At 43.3% G+C, this 16,711-nt stretch overlaps 1 protein-coding gene across 31 annotated transcripts in view; it reads right to left on the bottom strand.

Annotated features, from left to right (window-relative positions):
* KIF1A (kinesin family member 1A) overlaps positions 1-16,711 on the bottom strand; it is a 120,868-nt gene that overhangs the window by 94,443 nt on the left and 9,714 nt on the right. For 30 of the 31 annotated variants that reach the window (XM_028730765.2, XM_028730769.2, XM_028730768.2 and 27 more), the window contains exon 2: positions 4,377-4,537. In XM_028730765.2, the coding sequence (XP_028586598.2) occupies positions 4,377-4,482 (106 nt within the window). In that variant the 5' untranslated portion in view covers positions 4,483-4,537. Of the gene's footprint in view, positions 1-4,376; positions 4,538-9,472; positions 9,494-16,711 lie in introns of those variants that run through there. The other variant, XM_028730766.2, reaches the window with a different exon arrangement.

Here is a 16,711-nt window from a genome sequence, read left to right as displayed (position 1 = left end):
GAAGAAACTGTGGTTGTGAAGTATCCCGCTTATTTGATGGATTTAAAGGGGCAGAACTAACTTCTGGATTGTTGTGACCTAGTCGCTCTATGCACAGTATCAAAAGAAAATACTTGTGGTCTGTGCTAGTGTGAGCCAACAACAATATTGGCCAGCTCCTTTTCCTGCTCACTGTACAGAACACCTAGAATTCTGCTCACTACAGCAGTTGGGGAAGTTGGTAGGTGGAAAGACCAAAGGAGCAGCTCAGATAGGGGGAGAAATCACAGTTGCCACATGTGCAACTCAATCAGAAGTTTTTTAAAAGACAGAGCAAATATCTGGATTGTCATGAGACAACCAAAACTGCATGTTCAGTGATGTGAAATGGACTCTGCATGTAAACAAATACAACAAGAGTACAAAAGGAATTTGTGATGGGTTTGCATAAAGAAAGCAAGGGTTCCTTCTGCTGGGACAGGAACCTTGTGGTGTCATTCTGGAAGACGTTGCCTGCAAGACTTAGGTATTCCACAAAATACATGAAGATCCCCAAGTGGAGTCTACTTGAAACTCACCAATATGGGACAACAGTTTCTTCCATTTCCAGTAGGATTATTTTGAGTGCCATAGACCTTTCTCTATTATGGCCCATACTCAGTTACATCTCAGCTTAAAAACTTTGTAAATAACGCTTTAGGGGACAGGGCAGCTAAAGTGCCCACTTGCCTATAGATGTGCACTCTTCACCACTTCTATGCATGTCCACTTTATGCTCAAGTTAAGCCATCAGTAAACCAAGCCCCAACTCTTCAATGACATTTTCTGTCCCCATCCATGTTTCTTTATTTGCCTTCCTCAATAAAAAAATAAGAGGATTGAGAAATGTGTGACATTAAATCTGTTGTTTGTAAATATGTCAATGTTTGTTTAAAGTAGAACTGAAGTAGTGTCTGGGTGAAGAATCACAGCGCATGGGGATGCTTAACCTTTCTCCCACCCACAGGGAAGGGAAAGTTAGCCCTTCCATTCCCTGGCATGTTCCTGGGGAAAAACTGTCTCACCTCTGTGCTGAAAACAGCAAAGGGGAAAAATCTCTCATTGATTCCAGTTACAGATAGGTAGCCGTGTTGGTCTGCCATAGTCAAAACAAAAAAAATTCCTTCCAGTAGCACCTTAAAGACCAACTAAGTTAGTTCTTGGTATGAGCTTTCGTGTGCATGCACACTTCTTCAGATACGAAGATTCAGATTCTTCAGTATCTGAAGAAGTGTGCATGCACACGAAGATTCTTCAGTATCTGAAGAAGTGTGCATGCACACGAAAGCTCATGCCAAGAACTAACTTAGTTGGTCTTTAAGGTGCTACTGGAAGGAATTTTCATTGATTCCAATTAAGTGTAAGGTAAAGGTCCAGTTAAGAGACGCGGGTGGGGCTGTGGGTAAAACCTCAGCGCCTAGGACTTGCCGATCATCAGGTCGGCGGTTTGAATCCCCGTGGCGGGGTGCGCTCCCGTTGCTCGGTCCCAGTGCCTGCCAACCTAGCAGTTCGAAAGCACGTCAAAGTGCAAGTAGATAAATAGGGACCACTTACTAGCGGGAAGGTAAACGGCGTTTCCATGTGCTGCGCTGGCTCGCCAGATGCAGCCTTGTCACGCTGGCCACGTGACCCGGAAGTGTCTTCGGACAGCGCTGGCCCCCGGCCTCTTAAGTGAGATGGGCGCACAACCCTAGAGTCGGACACGACTGGCCCGTACGGGCAGGGGTACCTTTACCTTTTTAAAGGTCCAGTTGTGGCTGACTCTGGGGTTGCAGCGCTCATCTTGCTTTATTGGCCGAGGGAGCTGGCGTACAGCTTCTGGGTCATGTGGCCAACATGACGAAGCTGCTTCTGGCGAACCAGAGCAGCGCACGAAAATGCCATTTACCTTCCCACCAGAGCGGTAATATAATAATAATAATTTATTATTTATACCCCACCCATCTGGCTGAGTTTCCTCAGCCACCTATTTATCTACTTGCACTTTGACATGCTTTCGAACTGCTAGGTTGGCAGGCGCTGGCAGGAGCAGGGACCGAGCAACGGGAGCTCACCCCATCGTGGAGATTCAAACGACCGACCATCTGATTGGAAAGCCCTAGGCTCTGTGGTTTAACCCACAGCGCCACCTGTGTCCCCCCAATTAAGTGTAGTTTGTTTCTTATCCCTATTTGTAGCATGGGGATTTTTTTTTTCCAGGGTCCTGGTGGTGGAGGAAAATATTAATCCTCTCCCCTCAGTATGCTGTTGTCCTAATCTTGATCAGACTTCCTGCACTTGTTTTGTTTTTGTCCTGGCACTTTCCCTTGGAAAACCCTCATTTTCCCCACTGAATTGGAGCAAATTGCAATCTGCAGAAAATCTGATTGTCATTTGCTCTGATTCAGTGGTTAAATATGGTTTTTCCCAGGGAAAGCACCGCGGGGTGGGAGTGGAATATTCTTGTAGCTTTAAAGCGTTGACCTGTACCTCAAAACATGACACAAAAGAAATATGGGTGAGCCCTTGGTGTATTTATGTATGTGTGGGTGGGTGGGTGTACACACACACACACACACACACACACACACATACACACACACACCTTGAGGCATTTGACATCAAGCGTTGTTAGGCCTGAAGCAAACAGAACTGCTGAGCTGTTTGGAGTCCTTCAATTCAGTGAGACTCAAAAAGGGGAAAAAAGAAAAAGAACCAGCATTCATGTCCAGCTGAGGGGATTAGCTACTCATTTTGCTGCTTTGGGCTTCAATCGCTGCTTTTGTCTTCTGGGCAATAGAAACCTCACTGTCAGCAGGTCTCTGGGTCATTGGCTCTGGGGTCACTGTAGGCTTCTATTAGCATGGAAACACCAACAGCAGCAGCAGTGTTCAGAAAATAAGATATGCCCTTAAGAGGCTCATTGGGAGGGCAAGAGCCTCGCATCTCCCCGGTTCCTTCCTACTTGCTGTTTTATATTTGAATGTCTGTAAGAGCAGAACAGCACATCACAAATAAAACACAGGGCTCCTATTTCTCATGTTTTCCTCATAAGGCAAACGCAGGTGTAAGGGGGCACCTCTGGGGAGAACTGGAAAGGGATCAAAGTCTTAGTCAAGGTCATTGCTAGGCACTTAAAATACTCAGGGTGCAGGCCTATGACACAAATCTACATATGCTTTATATGTAAAGATGCACATTTTCAACCAGCTTTCAGGGAGAATTCATTAAGGGCACATTAATTAAGGTGGTGGGTGAAGTCTCACTGGTACTGTGTATTGCAGTGTACCCAGCTGCTCTGCTAACAAAGCTTTTTTTTTTATCAAAAACGTTTTTTAGAAGTAAAAAAGGGCAAGAGTTGCTGGCCTTGGTGAAGAAGACCCACCACTCAGGTCCCATGGGCAACATCTCCCAAACAATGCCTTTCCACCACCAAGCCACTTTTGCCAGCAGTTTGGTTCCAGATCTACATTTGTAAGATAAATGCAAGTCCAGAACCATGGTGAAGATAAAGCAATTTAGGCTGCAATCCTAACCTCACTTACCTCAGACAAAACCCCATTGGATTCAATAGACAGAAGTAGTTATGTGTATGTGCGAAATAGCTGGTGGGGGAAGTCTTCTCCAGGTCCTTCGCTTTCTACAAGTGTTGATCCCCAGCCCTGTCCCCTTTAATTCCCATGTAGGCAGCTCATGCAACTTAGCAATGCCCTCTAGGAGTACAAAGGAAAAGTTTTCCCCTTGGCAGCTTCTAGAATTCTGTGGAGGGAACATATGGGCTAGAGCCATGGTAAAACTCAAAACATTAGACTGTCCCATGTACCATGACCCTGAAATAAATCCCACCCCAGCTGCTTTTTCAGAAATAAATATTAATTTGGGAGTTATGACTACATCATTTATCCAGTCAAGAGTAATTTTTTTTAAAGTATTTTTATCTACAAGGAATTGGTATCACCCTATCAGGCCATTTCAGAAAAGAAATGAAAAGACAATTGTTTCTATCTACTGGTTGGTGCATTGCTGAGCTGGTTCTCTTTTTTCAATAAGTTGCTGGCCTACAATTCAGATGCTCACATAGCAATATCAGATATTATGAGGGAAAGCAAATCCTCGGGGTAGAACTTGTCTGAAGCCTTCCTAAGCAAAATTCTCCCGCCCTCCAAAGTGTACTCCCAGGTAAGTGGAGTTAGAAATGCAACCTAAGTGTTTCTATGTTCTGTAATGCAATTGTAAAACCTCAGTGACTAGCAAGTACAATTGCATTATCTCTTCCACATTCTTTCCTGGATTATTGATCAGAAATGACAGAAGTAATGTGAGAGACACTCAAACCCACTCTGAAGTGTCTTGCAGAAAAATATGCAATGATTACTCACTTGTGGTGTTTCCTGTCATCTGTATGATACATTTGGAGTCCTTGCCCATTTCTCGGGAGTTGAAAGGACGCACCCGCACTGCCACCTTTACAGAAGCTCCTGCCATCCTGATGGTTTGAAGGTTTTACTCCTCTTGCTAGGATTGTACTCCTGAAAATGCCCTGAAGAAACAAGAAAGAGATGTTAGGAACAGCAACCTGGCCGATGAATTCTGCACCAGATAAGGTTTCGAAACCGTCTTCAGAGGCAGCCCCACGCATTGCAGTAATCTAACCTAGAGAGTGCCAGAGCACAGACAACAGAAGTTAGGCTATCCTGGTCCAGATAGGGGCAAAGGTGATGGAAGTCTCTCCGCATCACCAAGGCCACATGAGCCTCAAATGACAGCAATAGATCAAGAAGTACCCCAAGGTGCGTACCCAAACCTTCAGAATGAGTGTAACCCCATGAAAAGCACGCCACCTCCCATACATCTGGCCTAGGAAACTGCCCACTAACAGTGCCTCAGTCTTATCTGGATTGAGCTTCAGTTTGTTGGCTCTCATTCAGTCCATTACTGACATAAGATAACAGTTCAGCACATCTGCAGATGTTAAGGAGAAGGAGTGCTGTGTGTCATCAATATATAGCTGACAATGTATTCCAAAGCTCCAGATGTCCCTACTTGCATGTAGATGTTAAATAGCATGGGGGGGGGGATGAATTCTAAGGAACCTCACATGGAATGCTCCACAGGGCTGAAGAACAATCCCTAAGAACCACCCTCTGGAAACAACTATCCAAGTAGGACCACTGGCGGAGGAAGAGGAGTGAGGGGGGAGCGCACCACCCCCGGCAACGCGATCCTGGTGGGGTGCCATCGCTGTTACCCCCACCCGCGCTGGGCGCCACACCCCCACTGGCAGTGCACCACACCCCAAGGACGCGCGTCACGCCCCCAGGACATGCGCCAGCCCCGCCCCCGCCTGCTCTCCATCTCCCGGTGCTGGAGCATGAAGCTCTGCCACTGAGTAGGACTGGAACCACCACAAAGCAGTGCCACCCACTCCTAACTTGGAAAGCCACTCCAGAAGGATACCATGGTTGATGGTATGAAAAGCTGCTGGGAGGTCAAGGAGAATTAACAAGGACACATTTCCCCTGTCTCTCTCCCAAGAGAGGTCATCATATAGGGTGACGAAAGAAGTTTCTGTGCCAAAAACTGGGCCTAAACCCCGATTGCCTTCTTGGTTGTCAGAAGATCTTAACTGCGATATGCTCTTAACTCTTCATTTGGCCTTTGGTCCTGCACCCCGATTGCCCTTGGGTCCTGACTCTCTCCAGGCTGTTGTCTGTATCCCAGCCCAGTCTTAACTCCTGATCAAACTGGACCATCACTGTGGATTAATGCCATTTTTTCGGCATGCAAAATTTTGTAGGTTCTTATCTTTTTCGTAAGATTCATTGCCTTCTAAATTTGACAGGGTTTATCCCTGTTGGGTGCATGAGAGCTGATAAGAACCCTGCCCCAAGGAGACTGATGCATATTTGAAATATAGCTAGTAATTTTTGTCAACTGGAGAAGCAAAAGGCCCATCAGAAAGCACTGGTTAATCCTGGTGGATCAAATTAATTTAGCAAGGATTACTTAAACAAGATTTTCCTTAATCTGTGGCACTATCTACTTTGCCACGTGACCTCCCTTTTTCTGGAGAGAACCTGACTACCTGACAGCTGGCCATTTCCTTGCCTAAAATTCAAAAGGATTATTGACAAAGAAGGCAGCAGCCTTCGCTCTGCTTTCAGACAGTGCAAGTAAAGAGACAGATAGTGCCCCCTGCCATGTATTTGTTTTATGGTAAGTTTTGAGGAAGACAGGCTGTGTGGGAATAACTGTCACATCACAAGACATCAGAACTAATTCCCATGAGATGATGCCCTAGTAAAGTTGTACAGTACATGCAGGCCTGGATCTTTGACTTGATTTCTCCGCAAACTCATTGGTTACCCCCCAGCTTAAGGTGATGCCATCGTGTTCCACAGTGAATAGAGACTGCTCAAAGGGAAGGAGGACATTTTGGAAAATTCAAAACCAGTTTGAATGGGATCTCCCCTCATGTTTTCTGCTTCCACTCTCCATAACTGGTATAAAATCACATCAGCCAGGCTTTACTATACATCTGAGTAAGAGAGCTAAGCCTCCTGGACCCACCCTAGTTTATTTTCAGTATAAATAATTCAGTGAGCTAAGTGCAGTGCTCAGCTCAGCACAGTCACAGCCCTCAGCTACATCTAGGATTCTCCGCTTACTGGCGGAAGATACAAAGCACCAGAGAAACCACAGCGGAATTGAGAGGGAATGTCAGATGAAAACCCCCACCCCCGGCTGCCCCTTTTAGTGCTTTTCTTCAGTGTGATCTGCCAACTGGAATATTTGCTCTGCAACAAACTCAATAGCTGCTCCAGATTTGCATAACTTTATTGTATTTCATTTCATTTTAGTCATTTTAATATTTGTTAAGAGAAACAATCTTTCCTTTTTAAAGGGCCATGTTGTGATTTGTCAGGGAAATTCAGCATTCTAAGTTTCCTCATGTTATAGTTTCTATATATATATGTCCAAGTTAATTTCTATTTCTGTAATCTTGTTTTACATTTATATTCTTAAAAGCCTTGTTCTGCAATGGTCTAATGGTAAGATAAAAATAAATTAATCTGATCAGAATAGCTGCTGCTCTGTTCTATATAGCCACAGCCCTGAGATGTATAAACATCTACAATCGCTCACTATTTATGAGGCATCCACACAACACCATCATTTATCCATTCTCATCTTGTATTTTCCTTGCGGTTCTTCCTTCTTTTCTCAGACCATGGAAACGTCACTTCCAGACAACCCCTTTATTGAGCATTTATCTTGATATGTTTGTGTAGAGGTTATACAATTTCCCAATAGTTGATTGCTATCCTTCAATTTCTAGTGCATTTTCCCATCACTTTCCTTACTGCAAAAAGCAAATTTATTGTACCAGAGCACTTTAATTCTGCAAACCAGGATTTGCTGGTATGCCATTGAATTCCTTCCATAAAATAGTGACATTCTGGAAGTGACCAAAGCCTGGCTCCACACACACACACACAAAATCACTCCACATACAATCACTGCTATTACCCCAGTTGGTTAAATCGGCCCTACTGCTAAAACATTGAATATTTCAACACAAAGGGACAATATTTTCATTATATTCACATGGGAGCACATTTTTCCTCCCTGTACTAATAAAACGGCTTTCTGCTACTACAGCTTAGGCTGTATGTGAAAAAAATGAGTGCTGGAGCCACACACAGAATGCAGTTATTAAGTGATAGCCTCAAAACTGCCCCATCTAAACATCACACAATATTAAAAAGATTGTCAGCAGTGTGCATGTCTGAAATTGTGAGAACTGGACGGAAATTAGTTTTTGCAGATGCAAGTCACCAAGCAGATATTAAAGATGAAGATAAGCAGTCAGTATCTGCCTTAGTTGTTTGTCTGTTCATTGCTCATTACTGCTCATACCTAAGAGCTGTCTGAATATCAGGAGCTGTGGAAATAGGCATATTGAATGAGAAGACTTAGATATTATGGTGGGAAAACACATTTTCTAACCCCATATTTCCTTCCTAATGCTTGGCTGGGTGGGGTGGCGGGGATGGAGATTTGCAGGGGAGAGCTGGCAGGTGAACCAGAGCGCTCGACCTTTCTCTTGAACACTCAAGGGTTTTGTTCAGTCCACATTTTTAAGCAAACTGACCAGAATAGCACTTCCCAAACTAATTCATGGATCAGAACAGTTATCCTTTGACTTTAGCACTCCTCCACATTATGTAATATTATTTGGCTCAAGAAATGCACCACAACATTTATAGAAAAATGCATATTTTAGCCAAAATATATTTAAAGCAATGAAAATATTTATGTGATTTTTAAAGTAATCATTGCTGATTGGTGTAGAAATGGAACAAAATGGAAATCATGAATGAACGTATGTGAAATAGATCAGAAATGGATTCCATCTCTACTCCTGCAAATGCCCCCCCCCCAGCACGCCATTTAAGAGCCCAACTGGGGTGGGCTGGAGTTACCATAGGGCAGGGAAAAGACACCCCTCCCTCCTACCTGTCAGTTCTTCCCTGCAAGTTGTCCAATCCCTGTGTTTGCATTACTGTAACAAATGCATATTTGCTCAAATAATGCATAACTCTACCTGAAAAGACAGTTTGCTGCACTGCTGATTGTATGATTTGTGCTACACCAGAAATGTATGAGCTGAAGGAGTAAAGGAAGAAAGAGATGCAAAACTGCACACAATGTTCCTGGAGAGTACATCAACTGAACTGTGTTCTCTGCTAGGCTCACTAATCTCTTAGTGTGCCAAAATGGACAAGCAGAGACACCATAGTCCCCAGAGGCTTGTGGCTATTAAGAGTGCTTACTTTAACAGCCAGAAAACACCCCCATCTGTCTTGAATGCTGCCTCTATATTGAAGATCCATGTATTTTGTTCTATCTTACATTTATGCGTTTCTTAAGAACACTCTCCCAAAACCCTTCGTAATTTTCATATAATACATTTTCCTCAACTAATAGATTTTTACTAATATATTTATACTCTGCCTTTCTGAAAATAAAAAAATCAACCAGGGCAGCTTACTTATATAATAAACTCCAAAAACATGATAAGCAACCCCAAATTAGAATACTTTTAAAATGGTAGATGCCATATAAAAAGGCATTGGGGAGGCATGTTTAAATAAAGATGCTTTGGACTTGCTACAGCTTCTGCGTGAAAATAAAGGTTACCCTTATTAATTCACAAGAATGCGGCTTCCAGAATGCAGAACAGAAGCTGTGTGTTTCCCAGGAGAGCCAATGCAACAACAGCCTTTTTTAAAGGAACAGAATACTTCAAAATGGCGAAGAGAGTGGGTGAGGGAGGGGGCCAGACCTCATTAACAAGTCAAAGGCATCCGAGTCCAAGATACGTCAGCAACATTGCACTTACTGCATAGGAGCGATACTAACATACATCACACAGTGATCTGGCTCTGCGTTTTAACAGTTGGAATCCTACCTACAAATTGCAAACTCTTTCTCCAAGTGTGGATCCTTATGCAGCTATAATGGCATCATCAATGGGCTTGGGGCAATCCTATGGTTTGCAGAAGTACCAAAAAAAGGGGAGGGGAGACAAAAATAAAGATGAGAGGGACAGCAAAATACCCAGCAATAAATGAGCATACTTGGTAGGAGGAGGAAGGAAGGAGTTTGGATTTGATATCCCGCCTTTCACTCCCTTTAAGGAGTCTCAAAGCGGCTAACATTCTCCTTTCCCTTCCTCCCCCACAACAAACACTCTGTGAGGTGAGTGGGGCTGAGAGACTTCAAAGAAGTGTGACTGGCCCAAGGTCACCCAGCAGCTGCATGTGGAGGAGCGGAGACTCCGGTTCCCCAGATTACGAGACTACTGCTCTTAACCACTACACCACACTGGTAGACACAGAACGCTGACTGACAGGATAAATGAAACTGAAAACTAAGAGAAATGGGGTGTCGTAGAAAAGACATAGCTGTCAAGTGTCCCTTATTTGAAGGGAAAGTCCCTTATTCCAGTGCCATGTCCCGCTGCTGTCCCTTATTGATGGATGTCCCTTAAATGTCCCTTAAATGATGTCTCTTAAATTTCAAAGGAAGCAGCTCCTCTCCCTCCCTCCCTGCCGGCCAGGGAGGAGGGAGGCTCCAGCTGTGTTGCTTGGCTGTGTTGCTCACCCAATAAGAAGTCTAAGAACGACTGGGGGGTGGAGCTTGCATGCCTTGTGTGTGGCTAGTTAATGCAAGCTGAGGGTTTTTTTGAATGCTGGACGCCATTTTGTTGCACGTGCTGCTGCAAACTTTGCAGTGCAAAGCCAGGCCGGGGAGCCATCTTAAGTTGAGGCTGCATAGGCCTTGTGGTGCATGTGATTCAGATTCTATTCAGTTGAACCTCTGGTTACAAAGTTGGTTGGACAGTGTTCTCGAAGCTACCCAGCATGAGTTTGACCAGACTGCAGGAGGACAGGAAGACTGGAGTGCCTGGAACAGGTGAGGCTGCAGGTCCCTTATTTTGGCTGCTGGTCCCTTATTTTCAAATCTGTAAGTTGACAGCTATGGAAAAGAGCACGTCTGGCTGGGTAACTGGCACCCTGAATAGGAGTACAGTGGTACCTTGGGTTACATCTGCTTCAGGTTACAGACTATGCTAACCCAGAAATAGTACCTCGGGTTAAGAACTTTGCTTCAGGATGAGAACAGAAATTGCACGGCGGCAGCACAGAGGCAGCAGGAGGCCCCATTAGCTAAAGTGGTGCTTAACGTTAAGAACAGTTTCAGGTTAAGAACAGACCTCCAGAACGAATTAAGTTCTTAACCCGAGGTACCACTGTACTTCACACTCCAGCATTTTCTTACCAATCCCACATGTCATTTATAAAGCAGTTTACTGGAGCTATGTTTGTGCGAGGTGTTCTGTTGTTAGGCTTAATGAGACAGTGCTAGGAGTGCCTCTTGACTGATGTAATTCTTCTAGAGACTAAGGTGACAATTTCTTGGTCTCACAGGGAATTTCATCCAACTTAGCCAATGTGCACTACAGCGCATCACCCTCTCAGTTCCTGCCCACCGAACATGACAACCAAACCTTGAGTGTTGGGAGCAGTTTGTTCCCTCATTCGCCAAACCAAAAACAGTAAATAGATACCATAAAAGTTCACCCTCCCCCTGAAATTCAAAACACAGAAAACAAAACTAACAAAGAAGCAGAGATGTTAAAAGAATACCCATGAAGAAGCCATAGTAATTAGTAATTAGGATAATCACATGCATTTCTAATAGAGCTGTCTCATTGTGCAGTTCCCAACACAGCAAAGCTGTTACACTGCTAGAAAGGTTTTGGAGTGAGTGAAGCATTTTTGTCTGTGGTACAGGGCAGGCTTCTGAAATATAATCAACAGCCTGAATTTGCTGCCCTCTGGACTGCAGCCCCAAGATAGGATAGGTGGATATACGAGGTGCCTTCCCAAAACTTTCAGTTATTATTTTTAAAATGTAGTTTTCCAACCAACCAATGTTTACAAAAATGCATAAATCTGGTGAAAGAAAGTGCGCATAAAATGAATATATAATTGAAAATAACATACAAAAAATGCATTATATTAGGAGAAACTGCATACAGATCTGCATCCAAAATATGTTAATTAGAAGAAATTTGCACTAAAATGCTGAAGAATTTTCATGAGGATATTTTTAAAAATCCTCATATTGCTGCAGAAATGCAGAAAAGCAAATTTAAGAATGGAAGAATGAGAAACTGAGAAAACCAAACTTGAGAGAACCTTCCATCCCTACTCAGAAATAAGGCCCACAGTGGAGCTTATTTCCCATTAAGTGTGTTCAGGATTACAGTCAAACTCGCTTTAGCATATTAGACTACCCATATTTAGATTCTGATTCATTTTGCATTGAGTTGATAGCCCCACACACATAACATGCACCCTACATCAGGGATGGGGGAGCCTATGGCCCTCCAGATGTTGCTGGACTACAACTCCCATCATCCCTGACCTTTGAGCATGTGGCTGGGGCTGATGGGAGTTGTAATCCAACAACAGCTGGAGGGCCACAGGTTCCCCACCTCTGCCATATGCATTTGGCCTGCTCACCATAGAATTGCCACTATAATCCTATTTGAAACCATTCAGAGTAGGTGAATTTGACTGTCAAATATTCTGCCATTGAGTGAAGTAATATTATAATTAAGAATTTCCAGAAGACAAAAGTTGCAACAGTAAAGTTGCATAACACCAATGCACTGCTGGCATTTTGTGTCTCTATCTTAAAAAGAACTACAATGCATTTATGTCAGGCAGCAAAGAGTTGACTCCCATTTTGCCTTTGTTCTTCAAATGACACACATTTTACTCATTTACTTTAAATATTTATAAGCCTGCCTTCACGCAGCAAATTCTAGTTTCCTTGCTGGTTTGGAACTTCCTTAGTTTGTTGTACACATCCTGCTTCAGCAGTCATATATTCAAACAATCATATGCCGTCTGAGGTTTTTTTAAAAAAAAGTGGGGAAGGCAATTTTTGTTTTTAAGCTGAAAACCAGCTTTAGGTGTGCGATGAGGGAGGCTGCTTGATGATGACACAGATGCACTCTTCACAGTCCCTTCTGCTTCATATGGGCGAAACATGTTGCTCCCAAACTCAGTCCTCAAGAGAAGATTGAACAACGTGTGGTGAGTGTGCTTTCTGGAGCACAACAGTGCCTAGAAATACAACTGGGAGGGTATTTCTTGACCTCAAGGGTACTTAGGAGATCACAATAATACCAAAGCAGGCTCTAACAAAACCTAGACAATAGGAATAATGTTCATAGAACTGTTAATACGGGTGACTCAAAGAGCTGCCTAGTTGAACCCTGAAAGATAAATGAAATTTTGCAAACTAGCTCCAAGAGATGGTACTTTCACCACCTGCTGAAAAGCTTTAGAGAAGTAAATTCTATAATTTATTTTAACATGTTCCTCCATTGACAGTTCTGGCAACCCAATCAGATGGGCGGGGAATAAATAACAATGTTGTTGTTGTTGTTGTTGTTGTTGTTGTTGTTGTTGTTGTTGTTATCTTTCCTATGCTCAGTACTTCATCTGTGACCACCAACCTCGCTGCTGTCCTGAAATTCTGGGTCTTATACGGTGCAATTTCAACTCCCCGTTTTTGTCTTCCCTCTAGTCATCTTGATCAATAGTTATTCTCCTTTATATTCATGGTATTCTTTTAAATACTTCACAAAATTTTGCTTTTCATAAACTTTGTTCATCTTTCAACTGTCTACAAATTTGCTTGCTTTTATTTATTTAATTTCATTTATGAATTAATCATGTCCCATAAAGCATGCCAAAGCGATTTAACAATAAAGACAGTGACAATAAGGACATATATAATTTCAAGTCCAATACAGATGCAGACTAGGGTAAAAATCTCCACTTAAAAGGTTTGCTGAGAAAGGAAGGTCTTCAAAGGGCACTGAAAAGACAACAGAGGTCTCTGATATGTAATGAAAGGGAGTTCCAAAGACTAGGTACTGCCACATTGAAGGTCCAAGTTCCGCATGGTACAGACCAGATCTCCTGATGACCTTCTGCTGCAGGATGCAGTGGTCAGATGGTTATAGAAGAGGTGAGATGAAATTTTAGGTGTCCTGGCCCCAAGCTGTATAAGTACAACACTACCAGCCCCTTGAACTTTGCCCAGTAATTTGATGATGATATTCTGCCCTAGTGAGCAGTCAAGCAGCTATTTTGTACTAGCTGCAGCTTCCAAACCATCCACAGGTCCAACGCTATATGGAATGCATTGTGGTAATCCAATCTGGAGGTAAAAGTACCTTTTACCAGCTTCAGCTGTTTCTTGTCTGGCATAGCCTGATTGCTGTTATCCCTGAACAGCAATCAGGCTATGCCAGACAAGAAACAGCTGAAGCTGGTAAAAGGTACTTCTATCCACTGAGTTCACCTGGCCTCTAGACTACTAATATGCTCTTTCAGGGAGAATATGACTCCATTCAAAGTGGGCAACTGACCAATTATCTGGACTTGAGACCCACTCACCCACAGCACTTTCATCTTGTTGTGATTCAGACTCAGTTTGCTGGCCCTCAGCCAGCTCACCACCAAGTCCAGGCAATGGTCCAGGGTTTACATGGCCTATCTTGATTCTTATGTTACAGAGAAACAGATATGTGTATATCACCAGCATACTGATTATACTTTGCCCCAAATCTCCTGCCAACTGATCTCAACAGCTTCATGTAGATGTTAAATAGCATAGGGGATAAGATGGTACCCTATGGCACCCCACAACACAACGTACAGGGAGCAAAAAAACACCCAATGCTATTCTGCGAAACCAACCCCCCTGAAGACAGAATCAGAACCAATATAAAACATTGCCCTCAGAAGCCATCTCACCCAACCAGTTCAGATGGATACCATGGACGATGGTGTCAAAAGCCGCTGGGAGATTATTTAAGAATAACAGGGTTGCACTCCCCTTGTCCTTCTCCCATTAAAGGCCACCCATCAACCAAGGCCAGTTCAGTCCCATCAACCCAGAATGAAATGGGTCAAGATTATTATTTGAGTAGAAGAAGAAGAAGAAGAAGAAGAAGAAGAAGAAGAAGAAGAAGAAGAGTAGTAGTAGTAGTAGTAGTAGTAGTAGTAGTAGTTTGGATTTGATATCCCGCTTTATCACTACCTGAAGGAGTCTCAAAGCGGCTAACATTCTCCTTTCCCTTCCTCCCCCACAACAAACACTCTGTGAGGTGAGTGGGGCTGAGAGACTTCAGAGAAGTGTGACTGGCCCAAGGTCACCTAGCAGCTGCATGTGGAGGAGCGGAGACACGAACCCAGTTCCCCAGATTACAAGTCTACCGCTCTTAACCACTACACCACTCTGGCTCTCCCACCATGACTCTCTTGATTACCTTCCCTCAAAGGTATTTGTGACAAACTCAAGGGTCCAGTATGAGGGGTTCCCCCCCCCCAGAAGTGATTGGATCACCATCTCTTTGAAGACAGCCAGGACCACTCTCTTCTGCTAGGATACATTGACTACACTCTGAAGCCACCTTACCATACCTGGTCAGCAGGCTTTAATAAGATAAGAGAGGCAAGAGGAACACATGGTTGGGTACATCGTTGCAAGCAATTTGTCCACATAATTAGGCCATATAAACTGAAACCTGTGATTTCAAAGTAGATGCTGCACTGGATACCTCATGGGAGAATGCAGTAAATGTGGCATCAAGATGGCTATGGGGGTGAGCCACTTTACTCTCAAAGTGCCTTGCAAACAAATCATAGTGGGCTGCCAAATGGTCTAAAACTCCATTCCCTGGAGCAGGTATTAAGAAGCTTCAGGCAATACAAAACAACCCCTCTGCTACACAGGTACTTGAAGATGTAATGGAGGCACAGGGCAATCTTCACTGCCCTTACTGCTCCTCAATAGACACGATTCTTTGCAAAATGGCATATCTGGAACTGGACCCTATCAGTGATAAAGAGCCTTTTGTGCAGATAATCCTTTTGTTAATGCATTTCAAAATAGCACTTGCCTTTTCCTGCAACCATCTCACTTTGTTGACTCATTCAGATTATGAATCATTTTTACTCAGTGTTATATAGCTTATATCTTACACCTTTAAAGACAGAGGAAGGACTTATACTTTAGTGCCACTTTGTATGTCATGGTTACCACCTATGCCTGAGGCGGCCTGGATTCAAATCCCCACCATTGTCAGATCTTGGGGTCTCAAATTTCAGCAGGGCCCTGTACAATGCCAAAATTCAGTGCCCTAATGCCTCTAGCACTCCGTTCTAAATCATAGTTGTGGAGCCCCCAACAGCACCCCTGAGGTTCTGTGCCCAGTGCAAGTGATCCGGTCGTGTCCCCTTAAATCTGCCTCTGTCCCCACTCAACCACAAAACCTACTGGGTGACCCTGGGCCAGTCAGCATCTCTCCAGTGGTGAACTTTAGGCTATAAAATTTCAGTGGCGCCTTGTGCAACGCTGAAATTCAGCGTGCCCCTGCCTCTGGCTTTCCATTGTTCGTCATTGTTGAAGTGCCCCTTGTGGAGCCCTCCCAGTGCAGGCGAACCAGTCAGGCTACCCTAAATCTGCCTCTGATCTCTCAATCTAATATACCTCACAGGTTGCTAAATAAAGTCTAGAGTAAACAATGCATACTGCCCTTGACACTTTTGAGAAAGAATGGGATAATAATACATAATTGTGGTGTGTGTTTTTTAGGGCTAGGGAAAAACTCTCCCACTGGACCCTTGCTCCTAATGGGATAATGCAAGCATTGGTCATTCTTCTAAGAGAGTATAAGGCGCCATTTTACATTCTTACCGCTTTTTGCACTTTGTTCTGTTTTCATCTTTAAAGTAGCCTTTTGATTATTTTTATCTATTTTCTGTATTTCACTAGATTTAGATGCCTCTTGATTATATTAAAACCTCAAAGCAGATTACAAAATATAATAAAGCAATAGAGTTATCAGTTTAAAAAACAGTTAAAAACAACTCTTTAAAACATTCAAACAATAATTAAATTCACTAATAAGCTAAAAGAAAAACACATGTCAACATTCTACAAATAGAGGAAATCAATGTGAGCTGAAGAGTTTTCATGGAAGAGACAAAGGAAGATAATTTGTGGGAAATGGAGCCAAGAGCTCACAAGAAGATAGAGGGTAATGTGGCATCTG

The sequence above is a fragment of the Podarcis muralis genome, chromosome 6 (genome assembly GCF_964188315.1).
Source record: "Podarcis muralis chromosome 6, rPodMur119.hap1.1, whole genome shotgun sequence".
In the NCBI taxonomy this organism is placed as follows: Eukaryota; Metazoa; Chordata; class Lepidosauria; order Squamata; family Lacertidae; genus Podarcis; species Podarcis muralis.
This window is presented reverse-complemented; position numbering and strand designations above follow the sequence as displayed.